This window comes from Orcinus orca, chromosome 19 (genome assembly GCF_937001465.1).
Source record: "Orcinus orca chromosome 19, mOrcOrc1.1, whole genome shotgun sequence".
In the NCBI taxonomy this organism is placed as follows: domain Eukaryota; kingdom Metazoa; phylum Chordata; class Mammalia; order Artiodactyla; family Delphinidae; genus Orcinus; species Orcinus orca.
Window position 1 is genome coordinate 5,929,338 of NC_064577.1, and position 20,822 is coordinate 5,950,159.

At 39.6% G+C, this 20,822-nt stretch overlaps 1 protein-coding gene across 5 annotated transcripts in view; it reads right to left on the bottom strand.

The window, feature by feature from the left end:
- Positions 1–20,822, bottom strand: part of SSH2 (slingshot protein phosphatase 2) — a 247,359-nt gene that overhangs the window by 109,282 nt on the left and 117,255 nt on the right. The window contains exon 1 of one of the 5 annotated variants that reach the window (XM_012532059.3): positions 2,269–2,537. The exons of the other annotated variants lie outside the window; for them this stretch is intronic. Coding sequence (XP_012387513.1) covers positions 2,269–2,396 — 128 coding nt within the window. The 5' untranslated portion in view covers positions 2,397–2,537. Of the gene's footprint in view, positions 1–2,268; positions 2,538–20,822 lie in introns of those variants that run through there. 5 annotated transcript variants of the gene reach the window in all.

Sequence of the window (20,822 nt, forward strand, 5' to 3'; positions counted from 1 at the left end):
GGTTAAGAGCACTGGCCTAGGAAACATCTGGATTCTAAGGACATTTTTGTCATTTACGAGCTATATGGTCTTGAGTAATTACTTAACTTCTCTAAGCCTCAGCTACATTATCTGTAAACAGAATAAATTAGTTCATAGGGTGGCTGTGATGATTAAATGAGATAATAATACACATTAAACTTAGCACAATGGCAAGTCGTCAATAAATGGCAGCTAATAGTTTTTGTTTAATTTCAATTACATTTTCCTGGGCAGGGGTTTATAGTTTGTAAATTGTTACCACACATATAATCTTTTACGATCCTCTGGGGTAGGAACCACCGTATCCTCATTTTACAGTTTAAGAAACTGAACTCAAATGACTTACCCAAAGTCACTAATTAGTAGGAAAAGAAATCTGTACTTGCTTGACCACACGAGGAAGCAAGATTCAAAACTCCTTTTCCCCACAAAGCTTAGAAGCTCTGCCTTTTAAGTTTTGTTTAACCTTTTTTTTAAACTGTAGTTAAATATATATAAAATTTGCCATTTTAACCATTTTTAAGTGTACAGTTCAGTGCCAATAAATTCATTCACATTGTTGTGCAACCATCAGCACCATCCATCCCCATAACTCTTTCTTCTTCCTCAAATGAAATTCTGTACCTATTAAACACAAACATCTCATTCCCCTCCTCCAACCCCTAGCAACCAGACTACTCTAAGGTCCCTCACATAAGTGGAATCATACAGTATTTGTACTTTGTCACTGGCTTATTTCAGTTAGTATGATGTCTTCAAAGTTCATCCATGTTGTAGCATATATCAGAATTTCCTTCCTTTTTAAGGCTGAATAATATTCATTCTGTTTATCCATGTATCCATTAATGGACATGTGGGTTGCTTCCACTACCTTTTAAAAAGTATTGTGAGCACTTATTTTGAGATTGGTTATCCACTTTCAGATTATTCACTCCAATTGTCTTTTTTTTTTTAAAGGGAAAATACAAGTAAACAGTTGATTTAATTCTGTAGAGTTTATAATACAAAACAGTAAAACCACGATACTGCGGGGGGATATTGTTTTTTCAGTGCGCCACCATGAATAAACACAAAGGAAAAAAGTTGAAATGCAAATTTGATTTGGTAAGAGAGCAAAACAGTTAGTTAAAATAATAAATTAGCTTTAAGATTATCTATAAATCACTTTACATGCTATTCTTGGGACCTTTACTAAGGGATAATGGAAAGTTTCTATTGTTGGACATGAAACTAAAAAGTTCCTTAGGGTTGACCTGGGAGGGAAAGAGAAGTTGCTCAAGTGCCAGGAGTCTGGGAAAACCTCAGTAGGCGACTCTCCTTGAAGCTACTCCGAATGAGTGCTAATACACTACAAAGATCAAACTGCTGCTATCTAAAAGTAACCCTAAATCACTCAACTAGTTTAAGGATGCAACTTGAATAGATGGGAGTTCCTCTACTTCGCCCTTTTTAACTGTGAGATGAGAGTTCCTCTACTTCGCCCTAACTGTGAGATGAGATTAACCACAAGCTTGAGCACACAGTTCTCAGAAATAACTAAACCACAATGGAAGGGAGAAACAACTCTAGAGACTTTGAAAACAGTTAAGATTTAAAGATGCAAATGAATCTTGCACTTTGGCGATTGAAGGTGTGCATACAGGCTTGGGTTGTTAGCACGTACTACTACAGGCGGAGACAAAAAGAAAAAGAGCCAAACTACTAAAATCCAGTTTTATGAAATAATTTCAGACTACAACCAGCGGATGTTAAGAACGAACTGCCTTTCTTTGTGTGCACGGCTTGTAACAGAAACCTATGGTCACAAGCAAACTTATTTGAAACAAGAAAACAGAACAACAAACACGGGAGCTTGAGCACCAGCAGGACCCGCAAGGGAGTGCTAGCTTTTCCGGCCGGCGATTCAGAGCTACTGACCGCCCTTCAGCCCAAGTCTCCCGAATGCCATACGGCTGTCACTCAGTCATCACAATTTCCCTGGGGCGACCTCACTTTCAGATTCTCTCAAAGTTTACCAGAAATTCTCCCAAAGGATTTTCTGTCCGCCTCCCCACCCCCAGGACACTTTCTCCCTCCAAGAATTACCCTTCCTCTCCACCTCACTATGCCCCCAGACGCCCCAAGACCTGCAAGCAAGCAGGATGCGATTTCGCCCTTGCTTGCTCCCAATTGCCGGGGGAAAGCGGCTGCTGAAAAGCAAACTTTCCGAGCGTTCACAGAGGGTGGGAGGGCGCGCGGCGCACTCACAGCTGGTTGATGGCGTTCTGCGAGATGACCGCGTTGGCTGAGAAGTAGGGGATCATGTCGGGGCCACTGAGGCTCCAGGTGCAGGCGGGGGGCGCCTTCCTCTCGCGGGCCAACGTGCTCAGGGTCATGGGGCCGGCTCAAGGCGCACAGCTCCGCATCCCAGCCCCCGCCCGGCTCCGGCACGAGGCGCTCGCTTTGGGCTCCGCCGGACTTGAGGCGCGGGCAGCGCGGACTCCCGGCGGCAGAAGAGGGCCCGCCGGGTCGCGCGGAAGCAGCTGCCGTAGCCCTGGGGCTCGGCTGTGGAGTCCCGGCGTCCGGGCGCCTCCAGCAGCCCGCCCCAACTCGCGTCCGGGGCGGGGCGGGGCGGGGCTGAGCGCGCCGGCGGGGCGGGTCCTGAGACCCGAGAGGGTCGGGCCCCGCGGGCGCCCCGCCCCGGAGCTCTTAGCAGCCGCCGGATCCGCTACCGGCGTCGGAGCCTGGGGAACAGGGTCGGCCCCAAGCCACCTCGGCTTGGGTGAAGGAGTGAAGGGAGCCGGGGGGTGAGCCAGAAAGGCTCGCATTTCATTGGAATGTTTCAACAGAAAGGTCCTGCCTCATAATCTGCTTTATGCATGAACCTCAACCAAACCCCATTTTTCAAATGACCTTAAAACTTAAAGGCTGTACACTCGCAAATGCAATAAATGTTTATCAACGGCTTCCTATGTGCTACGGACTAGGAAAATGCTGAGATAAACTGGATTTTTTTTTTTTAACAGTTGAAGCTATGATGGGGAAAAAAGTCTATCTACACTGTCGATAACATCTGCTAATGCTTGTAAATAAATTTACTAACCATCCTCCAAACCAAGGATTCCCAGCCTTAACTGCACATATGAATCCACCTGTGGAGATTTAAAAAAAATCCCAATGCCCGGCTGCACTCTAGACAAATCAAATCGGAGTCTCTTAAAGTTGGGATCTAGAAGTTAGTATTTTTCAAAGCTCCCCTGGTAATCCCATTGCGCAGCCTGGTTGACAACTACTGTGCCAAATGATCTAGAGAGGAAGACGGGCTAGAGGTTATATCCTTACTGTGCCGATGTGGAAACACTGAGGGTCTAGCCAGATGATCTTATTTGTAGCTGACTTAGATAGGAACTTAGATAGGAACTCCCGTTTTATAACTCCTGATCTAGGGGTTTCCCCACCAAATCCTATTCCCTGATGCTTTATGATTTTCCTTAACAACTCGCTGAGCAGTGCCTTTCACCTGAACAGGGACCAGCTCTGTAAAAAGAGAATCTCTTTTCTCTCTCACCTACACACTCTGCTATGTGTAGTGGTTTACAAAAGGGACTGGCCCCCTTCAGGCACTCAGTAAAAGTTAGCTCCCTGGGCTTCCCTGGTGGTGCAGTGGTTAAGAATCTGCCTGCCAATTCGAGCCCTGGTCCGGAAAGATCCCACATGCTGCGGAGCAACTAAGTCCGTGCGCCCCAACTACTGAGCCTGCGCTCTAGAGCCCATGAGCCCCAACTACTGAGCCTACGTGCTACAACTACTGAAGCCCATGTGCCTAGAGCCTGTGCTCCACAAAAGAAGCCCCTGTAATGAGAAGCCTGCGCACCACAACGAAGAATAGGCCCCGCTCGCTGCAACTAGAGAAAACCCATGTGCAGCAACGAAGACCCAATGCAGCCAAAAATAAATAAATTAATTAATTTTAAAAAAAGTTAGCTCCTTTATCTCTTGTCCTCACTGTCTCATCAGAACAAGTATTTTTGCGCATCAGTATTTTTAGCTTTTATGAATACTTGACTAAAATATACATCGATATAAGTTGCTTTAGGAATTCCAGAGCCAAAAATCAATAATTAAAAAAAAACCGACTTCACTATCATAAGAGATCATGAGAAAAAATTATAAGAGAAAGCAGAACTATAAAAGAGACTATAATTAGGAAGAACTCACTTTACTACTCAGCATATGCTGAATCAAGAAGAAATAAGTCTTTGTTTTATACAAAATTTCAGACTTCTTTTCCTATTGGGAAGTTTGGCAATTTTCAAAATACTAGTAATGAAATAATCTAAACTATAAATTCTATGTCTACAACCAGAATCCTTCTTTTGTTAGTTGACCCTTCCATAAAACAAAGTTGTTGCCAAGGCACTGAGGGACTGGAAATATTGCAAACTCATGCCAGAAATAGATATCTAAATTAAGAAGGAACTAGTTGGCAAGTGAAGAGTTAATGAATAAAAGGTCTGGACTTCGCAGTCCAGTGCATCATCATCTTCATCCATCTCTAGGAAGGAAAAATTTTGAAAGATTTATTCAGGCTATGTCAGCAGGCACCCAAATGGCAGTGTAAGAAAAAATCTGCTGATACACCCCAAAATAAATTGCTTTAAATATCTGGCAAACTTGCCAGTTTGAAACTTCTTCCAGGCTGTAATTTATTACAGCCTCCTGCAGTGATTTAAAAAAAAAACCAAAAAAAAAAAAACCGTAGCAGGCTGTTTGGAACAGCACTGTTAAGGTGAGTCCAGTTCCTTTCATGACACAGCAGTGATAGGATTTTATTGAAGTCAACACTTAAATGACGCCATTTAGGAAAAGATGATGTCATGGTAATCATTTGTATCTGCCAGAAAAAGAACTCAGCAGGAAATGTATCTTACTCAATGCAACACTTAATATCTCTGGCATTTAAAAACGCTAGAGATAAAGATTTCATAAATATGTATACTTGTCTTTTATAAATAGGTTCCTATAGTGACACCCCATAAGTGCATAGTCCTTTGTTTCTCCTCAAAAGACTTCTGTCAGTGCCCGTCCAACAAAAGGAGACTATTTTAACACCCCCATCGAGGCCTTTTCAAAAGCTTTTCAAAGTTAAATTCTCATTTTGAACTGTAATATAGAAAATTGGTGAAGTGCTAGAACATGCTTCTTGGTTTTTAAGGAAAAAAAAAAAAATCACCTCTGCAGACTGAGGTACCTTTAAGGAAATAGTTCTTTCTACTACTGTTTCAAAAAGTTGAACAAATTCCGTTTCTTTTCACAATCTGCAGAGTGTCAAAATGCCAATCAATTTAGTTTCAGCTCAATTTAATCCTTTACTCTCCAGTGTCAGGAAACAAGGCTCTAGGGAGCAAGTTCTCTGTACCCAAGCATCTGGGAATTCAAAAATGATTCCAAATTAAATTGAGCAGCATGAAATAAACTAAGCTAGTTTTCTACTCCACATGAAGTCAGAAGGGGCTTTCTCTAAAAAAAAAAAATCTGCCCAAAGGCCCTGAAGAAATATCACTGCATTTCTTTATACTGTTGCTTGAATTTAGTAGACTTGAAATGAATTTTGTCATGTCATTTGCTGACTATTTCAAGGGTCAGAAATATGAGTATTCTAAAATGTTAATTTGGCTCTTGACAGCATTAGCTATGACCAAATTAAATTTTTTGTAGACTCATATATTAAGAGCATTGAAAAATTTTAAAGTAATAGATGTCTCTTGTATCTATAAGATACTTCCATTACTATGTTTCCATGTGTCCCTCCATAAGGTAAAAACACTGTAAAACTGTATAAAACCAGAGACTTGCATACTGACCTAACTGTACTCCAGGACAGGTCCAAAGGTGAAATGTGAAGGATGTGAACATGCTTTTGTTACTGTAACAAAATTTCAACATGGGTGGATCACTTGAATTGACAATAGCTAATGAGCGAAAAGGTGACAATGTTATAGTACCAAAAACTGCAGGCTAGAAACCAGAGGACCTAAATTTAGTTCTAACACAGTCATTTAATACTCTAAGATTTTGGCCAAGTCACTTAACTTCATCTGTAAAATGGGATAATAAAACCCTAAGGAAATATCCCAAGATCTGTTTTTGGGAGAGTCGGGAACCTTAGGAAAGAAATTTCATCCAATCTGGAGATCCTGAAAAATGGATTTAATCCACTTAATGCAGTCATTTAGTTCAAAGCAATACAGCCCAACAGTTAAAAACTCTGGCTGGACTTCCCTGGAGGCAGAGTGGTTAAGAATACGCCTGCCAATGCAGGGGACACGGATTCAATCCCTGGTCCGGCAAGACCCCACATGTTGTGGAGCAACTAAGCCCATGCGCCACAACTACTGAACTTATGCAGGCTCTAGAGCCCATGAGCCACAACTACTGAAGCCCATGCGCCTACAGAGCCCGTACTCTGCAACAAGAGAAGCCACCACAGTGAGAAGCCCATGCACCTCAAAGAAGAGTAGCCCCTGCTCACTGCAGCTAGAGAAAGCCTACACGCAGCAACAAAGAGCCAATGCAGCCAAAAATAAATATTAATTAAAAAAAGAACTTTAAAAATAATTTTTTTAAAGTTTATTTAAAAAAACCAACAAACTCTGGCCTTGGAATTAATCGGCTGAGTTTGAATCCTAGTGCCACCAATAGCTATGAACTTTAAATAGCTACTTAATCTAGGGCTCAGTATTAGTACCTAATTTATGAAGTTATTGGGAGGATTAATTAAATTAACACATATAAAGCACTGAAAAGAGTGTCTGGCACAAAAATCTACTTTTTGGCCTTAATGGCTCTGTAAGCTTAAGAGAGCTAAGGGAAAGGTTGAGGAGATTGCCCTTCAGGAATAAAATCAGAGAGTTGGAGCATTCAATGAAGAATCTTAGATCAGAGTGCAGGACTATAATAAATTTTTACATTTTTATTAAAATGTTTCTACTTTTCTAACTCTTCCATGTATCTTACCCTTTGAGTGTTTCTCTAAGGTAAAGGACCTATGTGCTTTTCTTTAGGTTGTTCAGAAAGCGTGTGTGTGCGTGTGTGGGGGGCGCAAGGGGACTCTGAAGTCAGTCTGGCAACCTTCAGGTAAAGTCCACTGTGCATTTTAGTTTATTCACTGAGAAAATGAAAACGTTGGACTAGAGATAATCCTCTATGCTCTTTTCCACCAACCTGAAAAACAGCTAAAGCGGGCAACATTAAAATGGCAATGAATCTGATATCAGAAAGTTCTACACTCTAGCTACTTTGTCCACAGGCAAAACTTACTCTGTTCCAGCCCTGATTCCTTTAATCTTAAAGTGGGATGGTAATGCTTACCTCCCAGGTTTACTAAGATACACAGACACAAGTGCTTTGTAAACAGGACAGCACTAAATTTTTGTATTTTTACCGTCCATAAATTGGCCAATCAGCTTCCAATAACAGAAAGCATTGTATTTGTTTGTATTTGGGATGAGAAGGTGATGAATGAATGAAAATTAAAATACAAATAAACTTCCCCTATATACCACCATTTCATTCAGGAAGTCTTTACTATTATTGTTTGCCAGGCAGTTAATTATACATTGCCATCTTGTAGTAACATGAGATCTGCAGTGCTTACTGGGATTTTGCTTTCTTTTTTTTTAAGCTTTGAAATAATAGTATTAACTTATATAACTTTATTTTTTAAATACCTAGTCATAAGAAAGAATGATCATACCAATCAGAAGACCTATTTGTATTTTTATGTTTTCTCTAAGGGGCTTGATCTAGAGAAATAAATAGTAAATTAATCTCCTGAGGGTCAAAATGGAGAAAACCAACACTTTAAAGAGTTACAAAACAAAAAGCCTGTTACCTAGAGTAGCACAACAGTCTGTCTCCTGTTAATCTGTAAAATGCTAGGATAAAACTCTCAAGATAATACCCCTAATTTTCAAACTTGTTGCCCAGACAGTACCTAGAGGTATCTTGCTACACTTAGTCAAAGGCACTCTTCATTCAATACAATACACTAAACTCTGTAAACAAAGGCTCTTAAAAGCGATCAAGTTTTGCAATCACCACAAGGCTAATAGTTTTATTTAAAAGAATATCTGACAATAGTTTTAAACACTGGATTAAACAATGTCACTGAGCCCTTCCAATCCTTTCTAGGGAACTTTCCACCATAAGAGCAATGGGGAATACCGAAAAGATCTGCCTATCAACTCCATGAGAGGCAGATCTAAGGCACTCATCCTTCATAGTCTTAACCATATGCTCTAGTAGGAAGAGATGTTGAAATGCTGCTTTCTTCAGGTTACAAAAGCCTCACACTCTATTGTTTAGTAAAAATAATAGGCATTTATAGATCACTTTTCACATCCAACACACCTTACAAAACATTTAACCATTTAATCCTCACCATCTCTTTAAACTTAAAAAAAAATTTTTTAAACACATGCTCAAAAACATTTTTTTTTCAGTATTCAGAAAGATAAAGTAAAAGTCACTAAAAGTCACTCTTCTCATCCCCATCATCCTACTCCCAGGGATGACTGTTAATACTTCCAGAAATTTTCCTTGCATAAGCAAACATTAATATATTGTAGCTGCTCTTTAAGAAACACACATGCACACAAGCCATAATTATATTATGCATATTATTCTGCTTTGTGCTTCCCACACACTTATCACTATATCTTGGACACTTTTCCATGTTTATAAAGATGAACCTCATTTTTTTAAAGGAGTGCATAGTATTCTATTTTACAATTATATATAATTTATTTAAATAGTCCTCTACTGATGAACATTTAAATTGTTTCCAGTCTTTACTATTATATACAATATCACTATGAACATGCTTTCACACAATCTTTGGGCATTCATGTGAATATATTTGTTGGATGGATACCTAGAGGTGGAATTGGCAGTTAGTTAAAATATTTTAAACATCTTAGGAATCGGCAGACATTATCAAATTGCCTTCCTAAAGGGTTTAGTTTTTTGTTTTCCACTGGAATCTTTGTGTCTCCTCCCACACTGTGATCTATTAAATTAACTCAGGGCCCAAGATTCTCTTCTACACGTTTTACATACTGCGTTAAAAAAAAAATAATATATATATATATCAATATATGTATATATACGTACACATGCGTACGTATATGTGTATAATATGAGAAAAGTAAAACATGCTTAAGGAAACTAGAAAATATACTAAATTATAAAGAAAAATATGAAGAACTATATTATAGACAATTAATTTAAAAGAATTACTTAGACTGTAAAAAATATAGTACATAAACTACTTTGAAGATAATTTTTAATTCAAAAGATGTTTTAAGATCTTGTTTGATGCTAATGATGTAGAAGACATTATAGGTGAATAAGCCAAATGTGGCCTAATACTATCAATGTCCTGAAATGGGGTGAGACAGAGATAGAAAAATGGGAAATAAATTTGGGAGTAACATAATATGGAATCTAGAGGAGCTGAGAAGGTCTTGAAAGTAAAAACAATAACTGATATTTATTGACCTGACACTCACTGTGTACCAGATCCTCTGTTAAGAGTTTACATGCAGTATCTCAATTCTCACAAACAACCCTATGATTCTATTATCTTTGCGAGGCTCAGAGAGGTTAAATGATTTGCCTAAGGTAATACAGTAGTATTTCAAACTCAGCCAGTTATTCTGGCTCCAGAACCTGTTTTGTTAATCAGTCTCCTACATTGTCTGCATGATTATGTAGGTTCACTACCGAACAGGTTAAGTCTGAAAAGGTCTACTGCCAAAGGAAGAACTCCTGCGGACCTTAAATACCTACCTTCCTGCACCTGGTGTTTTCTCCTCTACTTGATCCTAGCTATAGCTAGCAGGTCCTGACAATAATGGGGACCTAACCCAGTACTAAATATAGCAGTAAGATGATCTTCTGGCTGTTGTATACCATCCTCTTGCTACCAGATCCCTTAGAACTCTGTATTTCAAACTCCTATTCATCCCAAGACATTTTTCAAAGCACTTATATCTAAACATATTTTTGTTTCCCTAGTTTTTTTTAACAGAGCATCTTACATGAAGGAGGCATTTAATGTATTTGTGGATAATCATGGGATCATCATCTCATTTGATGTTTTAAATAAACCTACTAGCTGGGCAGGTATTATTCCTTGCTACAGTTAAGGAAAAGATGAAGCAGACTAATGTCTAGGTGACAAGAAGCCTAGACTCTAGGCTAAGGTGTGTCCAATTCATCCAGTCTCAGATCCATTTATCTAAACTGAGATGTGTCCAATTCAATGTCAACATACTATTGACAGATTAACTTAAAACAATTGGACTAATCCTGAACACCTTAAGGCCAGGCACTTTAGATACTGATTATCAAAATGAGTTAAACCCTTTTATAATAATCCCCTACTTAAAACCCCCAAATAGTTCCTTATTCCCTTTCAGATCAAGTCCAAGCTCTTCTTCCGGCCTTCAGATCCTCCATAGTTTATTTATTTATTTCCTTTTTTTTTTTAAATTTATTTTTGTCTGCATTGGGTCTTTGTTGCTGTGTGCAGGCTTTCTCTAGCTGTGGTGAGTGGGGGCTACTCTTCGTTGCGGTGCGCGGGCTTCTCATTGTGGTGGCTTCTCTTGTTGCGGAGCATGGGCTCTAAGCACACTGGCTTCAGTAGTTGTGGCATGTGGGCTCAGTAGTTGTGGCACGTGGGCTCAGCAGTTGTGGCACATGGGCTTAGTTGCTCCGCGGCATGTGGGATCTTCCCAGACCAGGGCTTGAACCCACGTCTCCTGCATTGGCAGGCGGATTCTTAACCACTGCACCACCGGGAAAGTCCCAGATCCTCCATAATTTAAATCCTACTGTAATCCAGCCATTATGGCATATTATTCTCAACTCCATCCCTTCTCCAACACAATCGGTGTAAATATTTTTTACCCATTCTCCCAAAACAAATCCTTGCCATAATTAGGTGGTTTCTATCCTGTCCTCCTATATCTGAGTCTCCCTCTCCTCTCTGTTCAAATTATTCCTTCTCTGAGACCATTTTTATCCAGGTTATCCATGTATAAAATATTTTCAAGGCCTGGTTCAATTCTCAGCTCTTTCATTAATTAAAAACTCTACAGTGTTTTCACATACATCCTCACTTGATTCTTACTGAAATCCTGTGTATAGGTAAATTGAGCTAGCTAGGATTATCAGCTTCATTTTATCGGTGTGGAAATTGAGGCTCAAAAATTAAGGGACCTGCCCAAGTTTACATAGCAAGTGTAGAGTTAGGATTTGAACTGGGGCCTTCTGATTAAGTCCAATGATCAATTCCTGGTTTATAGTATGCTATGACTCTTTTCTAATGCCTTTAGAATTTATTTATTTATTTTTTTAAAAATATATTTATTTATTTATTTTTGGCTGCGCTGGGTCTTCGTTACTGCATGCAGGCTTTCTCTGGTTGAGGTGATTGGGGGCTACTCTTTGTTGTGGTGTGTGGGCTTCTCATTGCGGTGGCTTCTCTTGCTGTGGAACACGGGCTCTACGCGCGTGGGCTTCAGTAGTTGCGGCTCGCAGGCTCTACAGTGCAGGCTCAGTAGTTGTGGTGCACGGGCTTAGTTGATCCGCGGTATGTGGGCTCTTCCTGGACCAGGGCTCGAATCCGTGTCCCCTGCATTGGCAGGCAGATTCTTAACCACTGTGCCACCAGGGAAGTCCCTCCTTTAGCATTATAATCTGTATTGTTATTCAAGGTCTTATTCTCTATTTCATGTCACATATGCCACATAATTTCTCTCTCTGCTGAAGCAAATCACGTACAGTAACTCTCTTTTGTGGACTTCATAGAGCCTAGTACAGTGCAGGGCAAGTCATAAGCATTAAATATATTCTGGTTTGGGCTTCCCTGGTGGCGCAGTGGTTGAGAGTCCGCCTGCCGATGCAGGGGACGTGGGTTCGTGCCCTGGTCCGGGAGGATTCCACATGCTGCGGAGTGGCTGGGCCCGTGAGCCATGGCCGCTGAGCCTGCGCGTCCGGAGCCTGTGCTCCGCAACGGGAGAGGCCACAACAGTGAGAGGCCCGCGTACAACCAAAAAAAAAAAAAAATATATATATATATATATATATATATTCTTGTTGGTTGATCCTTTACCCCACACCCCACTATATTCTGCTTAGGGCTCTAGATAAATATTCCCTGAAGGAATCAATATGTTAATGACAGAGGGTCTCTCTCCCTGGGAGCTCCTGATATGGGGAGAAATCCCTAGGACTCCTTTTCATTGCCTCATCTTTCTGCTGCCTCTTGCTCTTTGGGTAGATGCCTCCTTCATACAGAGAATACAGCAGAGGGCCTGGAACACAATCCAGTATGTAAGGGTTTTATTTTTATTTTCAAGCCTGCTCTAGACTTTCAGGAGCCAAAAGTTCAAATCGCAGCAGGATTGATTCAGCCCTTTCACAAGCAATTTAGTACTATGCAGTTTGTTTAGACTGATCAAGTTTCCAGGCCCTGGCTGAGCAGCATCATTATCTCTCCAAGCTTTCATGTATCAGCTTCCCTGGCCATATTTCACTTTCCATGTCTTTCTTCTCTGAAATCAGGTGAACATGCAAAATTACACAGTTATACACAATTTTGTACTTTTCAACAACCTTCAAATATCTTCATGGAATTTAAATACAATACAGGAAGTTTTTTTTTTTTCTTTTCCCTGCCTCAGGCAAAAATCAAGGATGCAGAAGTTATACTCCTCAATTCTCAGTAGAAAGGGGTACTCTGTATCATTCTTCAGCTAGTACATCAACTAACTGAGAAGAGAGATGGTATTGCTCGATTCTATTCAATCCACCTCAGCTGGAGGCCAACTGGACAATGGATCTTAAGTGAAATGAAAAATACTTTGCCAGGGGAAAAGAAGACTAGGTAGCAACTCTTTCTCTTAATGTTTAATTGTGAAATATTGCAAACATACAGCAAAGAACAGAGAGGATAACACACAGCCAGATACTCAGTAGACAGCAGGATCACGTTCTAACATTTTACTCTTCAGATTTTAAAACATTACAGTTGAAGCCCCCTGTGAACTTCTCTATGAACACTTTTCCCTTCTTCTAGGCATGTAACTACTCTCCTGAATTTGGTGTTCATCTTTCCATTCATGTGTTTATATTATGCATGTGGAATATTTTTCTTTAATATAAAACTCATTCAGAAAATTACAGCTTATAAGCATTGAACTTTAAAAATTTTTTTTCTTAAGGTTGCTATATAAAATACACATAAGAGAGTAAATAAAAACGTTTTCCTGCTTAAAAACTTGTAGTCCAGGGATGGATAGATGAGTAGATATATGATAAAGCCAATATAGCAAAACGTTAATTGTGAATCCAGGGGGGATGTGTATTTGAGTGTTTACTGTATACTTCTTTCAACTTGCTTGCATGTTTACATTTTTTTCCTTTAATTTTATTTATTTATTTTTGTCTGTGTTGGGTCTTCATTGCTGTGTGTGGGCTTTCTCTAGTTGTAGCGAGTGGTGGCTACTCATCGTTGCCGTGTGCAGGCTTCTCATTGCTGTGGCTTCTCTTGTTGCGGACCATGGGCTCTAGGCATGTGGGCTTCAGTAGTTGCGGCACATGGGCTCTAGAGCGCAGGCTCAATAGTTATGGCACACAGGCTTAGTTGCTCCGCGGCGTGTGGGATCTTCCTGGACCAGGGCTCGAACCTGTGTCTCCTGCACTGGCAGGCGGATTCTTAACCATGCCACCAGGGAAGCCCTACATTTTTTTTTTAATAATAAAATATTAGGGCTTCCCTGGTGGCGCAGTGGTTGAGAGTCTGCCTGCCGATGCAGGGGACACGGGTTCGTGCCCCGATCCGGGAAGATCCCACATGCCGCAGAGCGGCTGGGCCTGTGAGCCATGGCCGCTGAGCCTGCGCGTCCGGAGCCTGTGCTCCACAACGGGAGAGGCCGCAACGGTGAGAGGCCCGTGTACCGCAAAAAATAATAATAATAATAATAAAATATTAGGAAAAAACCCCCCAAAATCTCTAGTTCATATTTTGTCTAAAAATCTCAGTGAGGAAGGACATCAACTGGTTTCAGATGCTTAAGGATCTAGTATACTTACAGAAAACAATTATTAGGCTTGATAGTCTAATTACTGTTCAAGCTCTTACTTTATGGTATGTAACAAATAAAAAGAGAAAAGACCAGTTCCTCTAAGATTTATCTTCACAGAGCCACATCTTATAAAGCAGCAATTTCAGCTTTGACCTTTCCATCCTTTTCTGGAGTTCATAAAACAATTTGTTTGTAATCCCTTTCTCACCATGATTTAAGCCCCCAAATGGAAAACTGTTTATGGTTGATAAGCACACCTAATAAAATGAGTGTATTAAAAAATTAGAAGAGCAATACTTTTAAATATTTTTAAAAGATTTTTATAGTCCCTCTCACAAACCTTCTAAATGAACTTATCTCAGGAAAATGCTTTGCTACAAGTTGATCTTGAGAACTAGTACAAGACATTCACTGCTGGTAAAATAAATACCACTGTGATATAATATTACACAATAGTACTTTGCCTACTGTTTGAGGTATTTTCATATTTGTATATTATTTTTGCCTGACAATAAGCACACTAATTTTTTTTTTAAGGAAGAGGAAACGGAGTCTCAAAGAATGAATCTACTTGTGTCAAGTCATGCAACCAATACAAACATAGGCCTCCTAACTTCAATACCAGTGCTCTTTTCATGTAACTGAGAACAATGAACTAAAAATCTTTTTGTTTTAGTGGCATTTAAAAAATGACTACATTACCAGAAATTACACTATTTATCATTTGTTTGTAAAGTACTTTACCTTAAGTGGCCTTATTTAATAGTAATTACTCTTTGGGGTCGATATTTTCATAATTTTATAGGTAAAGTAACATATTCAGAGAAAACTAAGCTTAATGAAGACTGTTTTTTTGTTTTTGTTGAGTCTTTTTTTTTTTTTTTAGTATTTATTTATTTGGCTGCACCGGGTCTTAGTTGCAGGATCTTTAGTTGTGGCATGTGGGATCTAGTTCCCTGACCAGGGATTGAACCCGGGCCCTCTGCAATGGGAGCATGGAGTTTTAGCCACTGGACCACCAGGGAAGTCCCATGAAGACTGTTTTAATTATAGCATACTGCCTTCCAAAAGGAAGGTCCTTCAAGGAAAAGGATTATGCTGGGTTAAAAACAGCAATTCCATTTTGGGAAGTGAGAGATATTGTTGCATCAACACAATTCTTAACAAAAAATTTTTAAGAAAAATTGTGTAGTTATTAAAATTAAATTTAATTAACATTTTAAATTAAAATTTAAAGTATGGTTATAAAGCAGAAACTAACACACCATTGTAAAGCAATTATACCCCAATAAAGATGTTAAAAGAAAAAAAATTTAAAGTATGTACAAGCTGACTTTTGAAAACTGAGCAAATAAAAAGATATGATAAATGATTGTCAAAAATAAAGTCAGTGAAATTTACTGATTGCTGAACACTGCTTATAATTATAGTCCTTTTTAAATCATAGAAAATAAATTTTGGGCTCTGTGTGTGAGCCTAGTGAGAGATTTAGCTAACAGTGAATGAATTACAGTTAAAGAGTTATTTTCTTCTTATAATATTACCAGGTGTAATTTATTCTAGCTATTACTGGAACAGAAGTGGATGATTAAATATGATGTTACAGTTAATTAAACGGTAATAAAAACATAGCCCCCCCCCCCCCCCCCCCCCGCCCCATTCTGAAACTCTTACAGCTGAATGTAATCCAAAGTGGCACCTAAATACACATTTAAAAGTTAATTCTTTCAGGGGCTTACCTGGCGGCACAGTGGTTGAGAATCCGCCTGCCAGTGCAGGGGATACGGGTTCGAGCCCTGGTCTGGGAAGATCCACATGCCATGGAGCAACTAAGCCCCTGTGCCACAACTACTGAGCCTGCGCTCTAGAGCCTGAAAGCCACACTACTGAAGCCCACATGCCACAACTACTGAAGCCCGCATGCCTAGTGCCCATGCTCTGCAACAAGAGAAGCCATTACAATGAGAAGTCCGCATACCACAACAAAGAGTAGCCCCCGCTAGCCGCACCTAGAGAAAGCCTGCGTGCAGCAACGAAGACACACAGCCAAAAATAAATAAATAAAATAAATTTATAAAAAAAAAGTTAATTCTTTTTTTTGCGGTACGCAGGCCTCTCACTGTTGTGGCCTCTCCGGTTGCGGAGCACAGGCTCCGGACACGCAGGCTCAGCGGCCATGGCTCACGGGCCTAGCCGCTCCGCGGCATGTGGGATCTTCCCGGACCGGGGCATGAACCTGTGTCCCCTGCATCGGCAGGCGGACTCTCAACCACTGCGCCACCAGGGAAGCCCAAAAGTTAATTCTTTCAAGAAGAAATTTCGTCACTTAAAAAAAAAAAAGCACACAAATACCTGTCTTTGTGGGCTAGAAGTGTTCTTTGTAAAGATGCAATCCCTGTTTAAAGGCATCTTAATTCTGCACAGCCACCCCATCTCCAAAGAGCAATATTGATATCGGACTATATAGAGTGATACCGCTTGAATGATGGATGTATTCCATCAAACATTAAGTTCACATCTCTGAAGGGAGTTCAAATTTTGCTCTGCATCAAAAAAAAAAAAAAACCCTTAAGGGATAGCCATGTTTTCCCCTAAGAACCCTGTTTTTTACAAAATCTCAAGGGAAAGAGAGTTTTAGTTAGTCAAACTGAAGCATTAACTACGAAAAAATTTCTGCTTACTCTTTTACATGGGCATAATAAGTACTGGAATGATAAGTACTAAGAATCTAGGGAAAATTCTGTAACAATAAAAAAACGAACCCTAGGAAGCAGAATATTAAATTTCTTATGCTGAACCTTCAAAATAGGGCTTTTACAGTCCTAAATGTTAATTTATGTTTGGACATATACTATACTTATTGATTATATTTTACAGATGGGTAAACAGAGGCATACCAAAACAGTGAATGCCAATTTTGCCAGGTACCATGTTAGTGGGAGATATTCAAAGAAGTATGAGAATATATAATTATATACTAAACAGCTCCCTGTAAAGCAGGGGAGACAGATGAGATATGTGAAAAAAAATGGCCCTCAGTCCACCAAACATGCTTTTTACAGGTTTGCATTTGCAGATGTTGTTCACTTAACGTGAAAAACCTATTCCTCCCCTCCTCTCATCACTACCCAAAGCTGTCTGGTTAATGCTTTTATTCAAGATGCCTTCTGTAAAGGTTATAGTGGGTTATAAATGTTCTTAGTAATAGTAAATAATTTATTGAGCATTTACTGTGTGCTAAGCATCATGCCAAACTATGTAAATGAATGATATCTCATTTCATCATCATGGCAATTTTATGAGAACTGCTAACCAGCATTCACTTTTAAGGAATTTCCTGGAGTAACTGACAGTCTCCATTCTCTCTGTAAAGCATCCTACCATAGTAGCAGAGATGCTCCTGCCTAACAGGTTACTCCTCTCCAGTATGCCTGTTCACTTCTGCTTTTACAAGTTGGATGCTCATCAAGAATATTTGTATTTGTTTTAAGAACTGTTGGTTCCGATGTAGAGAATGGACTTGAGGACACGGGAAGGGGGAAGGGTAAGCTAGGACGAAGTGAGAGAGTGGCATGGACATATATACACTACCAAATGTAAAACAGATAGCTAGTGGGAAGAAGCCACATAGCACAGGGAGATCAGCTTGGGTCTTTGTGTCCACCTAGAGGGGTGGGATACGGAGGGTGTGGGGGGGAGATGTAACAGGGAGGAGATATGGGGATATATGTTTATGTATAGCTGTTCACTTTGTTATACAGCAGAAACTAACACACCACTGTAAAGCAATTATACTCCAATAAAGATGTTAAAAAAAAGAAGTGACAGAAACAAATCCTTCCCCCCCCAAAAAAAACCTGTTGGTTCCTACTGCAATCATAATTATATAATTTAATGAAACATTATGTAAACCAATTACATATGAATACAGAAATAAGTTATTTCTATGAAAATAAAGTCGGATGCTTTTGAAAAACCTAAAAAGAGAAGAGTTACTTTAAAAATTGCTGTTGAAGGGCGTCCCTGGTGGCGCAGTGGTTGAGAGTCCGCCTGCCGATGCAGGGGACACAGGTTCGTGCCCTGGTTTGGGAAGATCCCACATGCCGCGGAGTGGCTGGGTCCGTGAGCCATGGCCGCTGAACCTGTGCGTCCGGAGCCTGCGCTCCGCAACGGGAGAGGCCACAACAGTGAGAGGCCCGTGTACCGAAAAAAAAAAAAAATTGCTGTTGAAGCCTCTTCAATAATTGGTGCTGGGAAAACTGGACAGCTACGTGTAAAAGAATGAAATTAGAACACTCCCTAACACCATATACAAAAATAAACTCAAAATGGATTAAAGACCTCAATGTAAGGCCAGACACTATCAAACTCTTAGAGGAAAACATAGGCAGAACACTCTATGACATAAATCACAGCAAGATCCTTTCTGCCCCACCTCCTAGAGAAATGGAAAGAAAAACAAAAATAAACAAATGGGACCTAATGAAACTTAAAAGCTTTTGCACAGCAAAGGAAACCATGAACAAGATGAGAAGACAACCCTCAGAATGGGAGAAAATATTTGCAGATGAAGCAATTGACAAAGGATTAATCTCCAAAATTTACAAGCAGCTCATGCAGCTCAATATCAAAAAAACCCCAACCCAATCCAAAAATGGGCAGAAGACCTAAATAGACATTTCTCCAAAGAAGATATACAGATTGCCAACAAACACATGAAAGGAGGCTCAATATCACTGATCATTAGAGAAATGCAAATCAAAACTACAATGAGGTACCACCTCATACCAGTCAGAATGGCCATCATCAAAAAATCTACAAACAATAAATGCTGGAGAGGGTGTGGAGAAAAGGGAACCCTCTTGCACTGTTGGTGGGAATGTAAATTGATACAGACACTATGGAGAACAGTATGGAGGTTCCTTAAAAAACTAAGAATAGAACTACCATAGGACCCAGCAACACCACTACTGGGCATACACCCTGAGAAAACCATAATTCAAAAAGAGTCATGTACCACAATGTTCATTGCAGCTCTATTTACAATAGCCAGGACATGAAAGCAACCTAAGTGTCCATCGACAGATGAATGGATAAAGAAGATGTGGCACATACATACAATGGAATATTACCTGGCCATAAAAAGAAATGAAATTGAGTTATTTGTAGTGAGGCGGATGGACCTAGAGTCTGTCATAGAGAGTGAAGTTAAGTCAGAAAGAGAAAAACAAATACCGTATGCTAACACATATATATGGAATCTAAAAAAAAAAAAAATGGTTCTGAAGAACCTAGGGTCAGGACAGGAATAAAAACGCAGACGCAGAGAATGGACTTGAGGACACGGGGAGTGGGAAGGTTAAGCTGGGATGAAGTGAGAGAGTGGCATGGACATATATACACAACCAAATGTAAAATAGATGGCTAGTGGGAAGCAGCCACATAGCACAGGGAGATCAGCTCATGCTTTGTGACCACCTAGAGGGGTGGGATAGGGAGGGTGGGAGGGAGACACAAGAGGGAGGAGATATATGTATATGTATAGCTGATTCACTTTGTTATAAAGCAGATACTAACACACCACTGTAAAGCAACTATACTCCAATAAAGATGTTAAAAAAAGAAAAAGAAAAGAGATGAACAGGGTAAGAATTGCTGGTGAAACCAACTGGGATACTATGGGCAGAGGGTATAAGGAGAACCAGCAAAGAATGATGATAAGAAAGCCAAAGGAGGTGAGAACTGCAGAGAAGAATGGTCAATAGTCATTTAAGATGGGGATCAAAAATTATTCACTGGCAATCTTAACAAGAACAGCAGTTTGAGTGTTGGAGGGGAAAAAAAAGTCAGATTTCATGGGTTAAACAGTGAATGTGAGTTGACAAAGGAGGCAGTAAATACAGACTGTCCTTTCAAAAAATCAAAATCAACTTGTAGTTTGAGGTGAAAACAAGGTTATGGGATGGTATTTTAAAATTATATTTTAATTTCTTTTAGTCTGATAAAGACCTGACCGTGTTTATAAGATGAGGGAAACAAGCCAATAGAGAGAGATAAAACATTGTATTTAACCCTATGACAAATTAAAACATTAAATAATAGTCATAATAAATCTTGATAAAGGATACAATATTTAAAGAGTCTAAACTCCATGAAACAGGAATATTTTTACCAAAGGTATAGATGCCAATAAGACCATTAGAATGCTTTGCAGATTAAAAACCTTCCACAAATGTGTTCACATACTTGAACCTTAAAGATCCATATCAAGTTGGCTCAGAAGTCATTTTCCAGAAATTTCTAGAATGGCAGAGAAATGTAATTGTCTGTGTGTGTGTGTGTGTGTGTGTGTGTGTGTGTGTGTGAAGGATAATTTAATTTCTCATTCTCGACATCTGCTTGACATCTGAAGAGATCTGCATAGGCTTATTTTCTGCTACATTGCATTAAGAGTTTAATATACCCCCAAATAAATTACAGTATGTAAAAAATAAAAGCCTAGAGTGAGGAGAGATTAGGAGGTAATTCAGTTAATGAGCTTTACGTGGTGGAATCTGGTATTCTAAAAATTGAGCTCCTGCATAGTTACCTTATCGCACACAGTTAAGGGACTTGGAATTTCATATGTAACTTCTGGCCAGCAGGTTATTTTTTTAAAAATAAGAA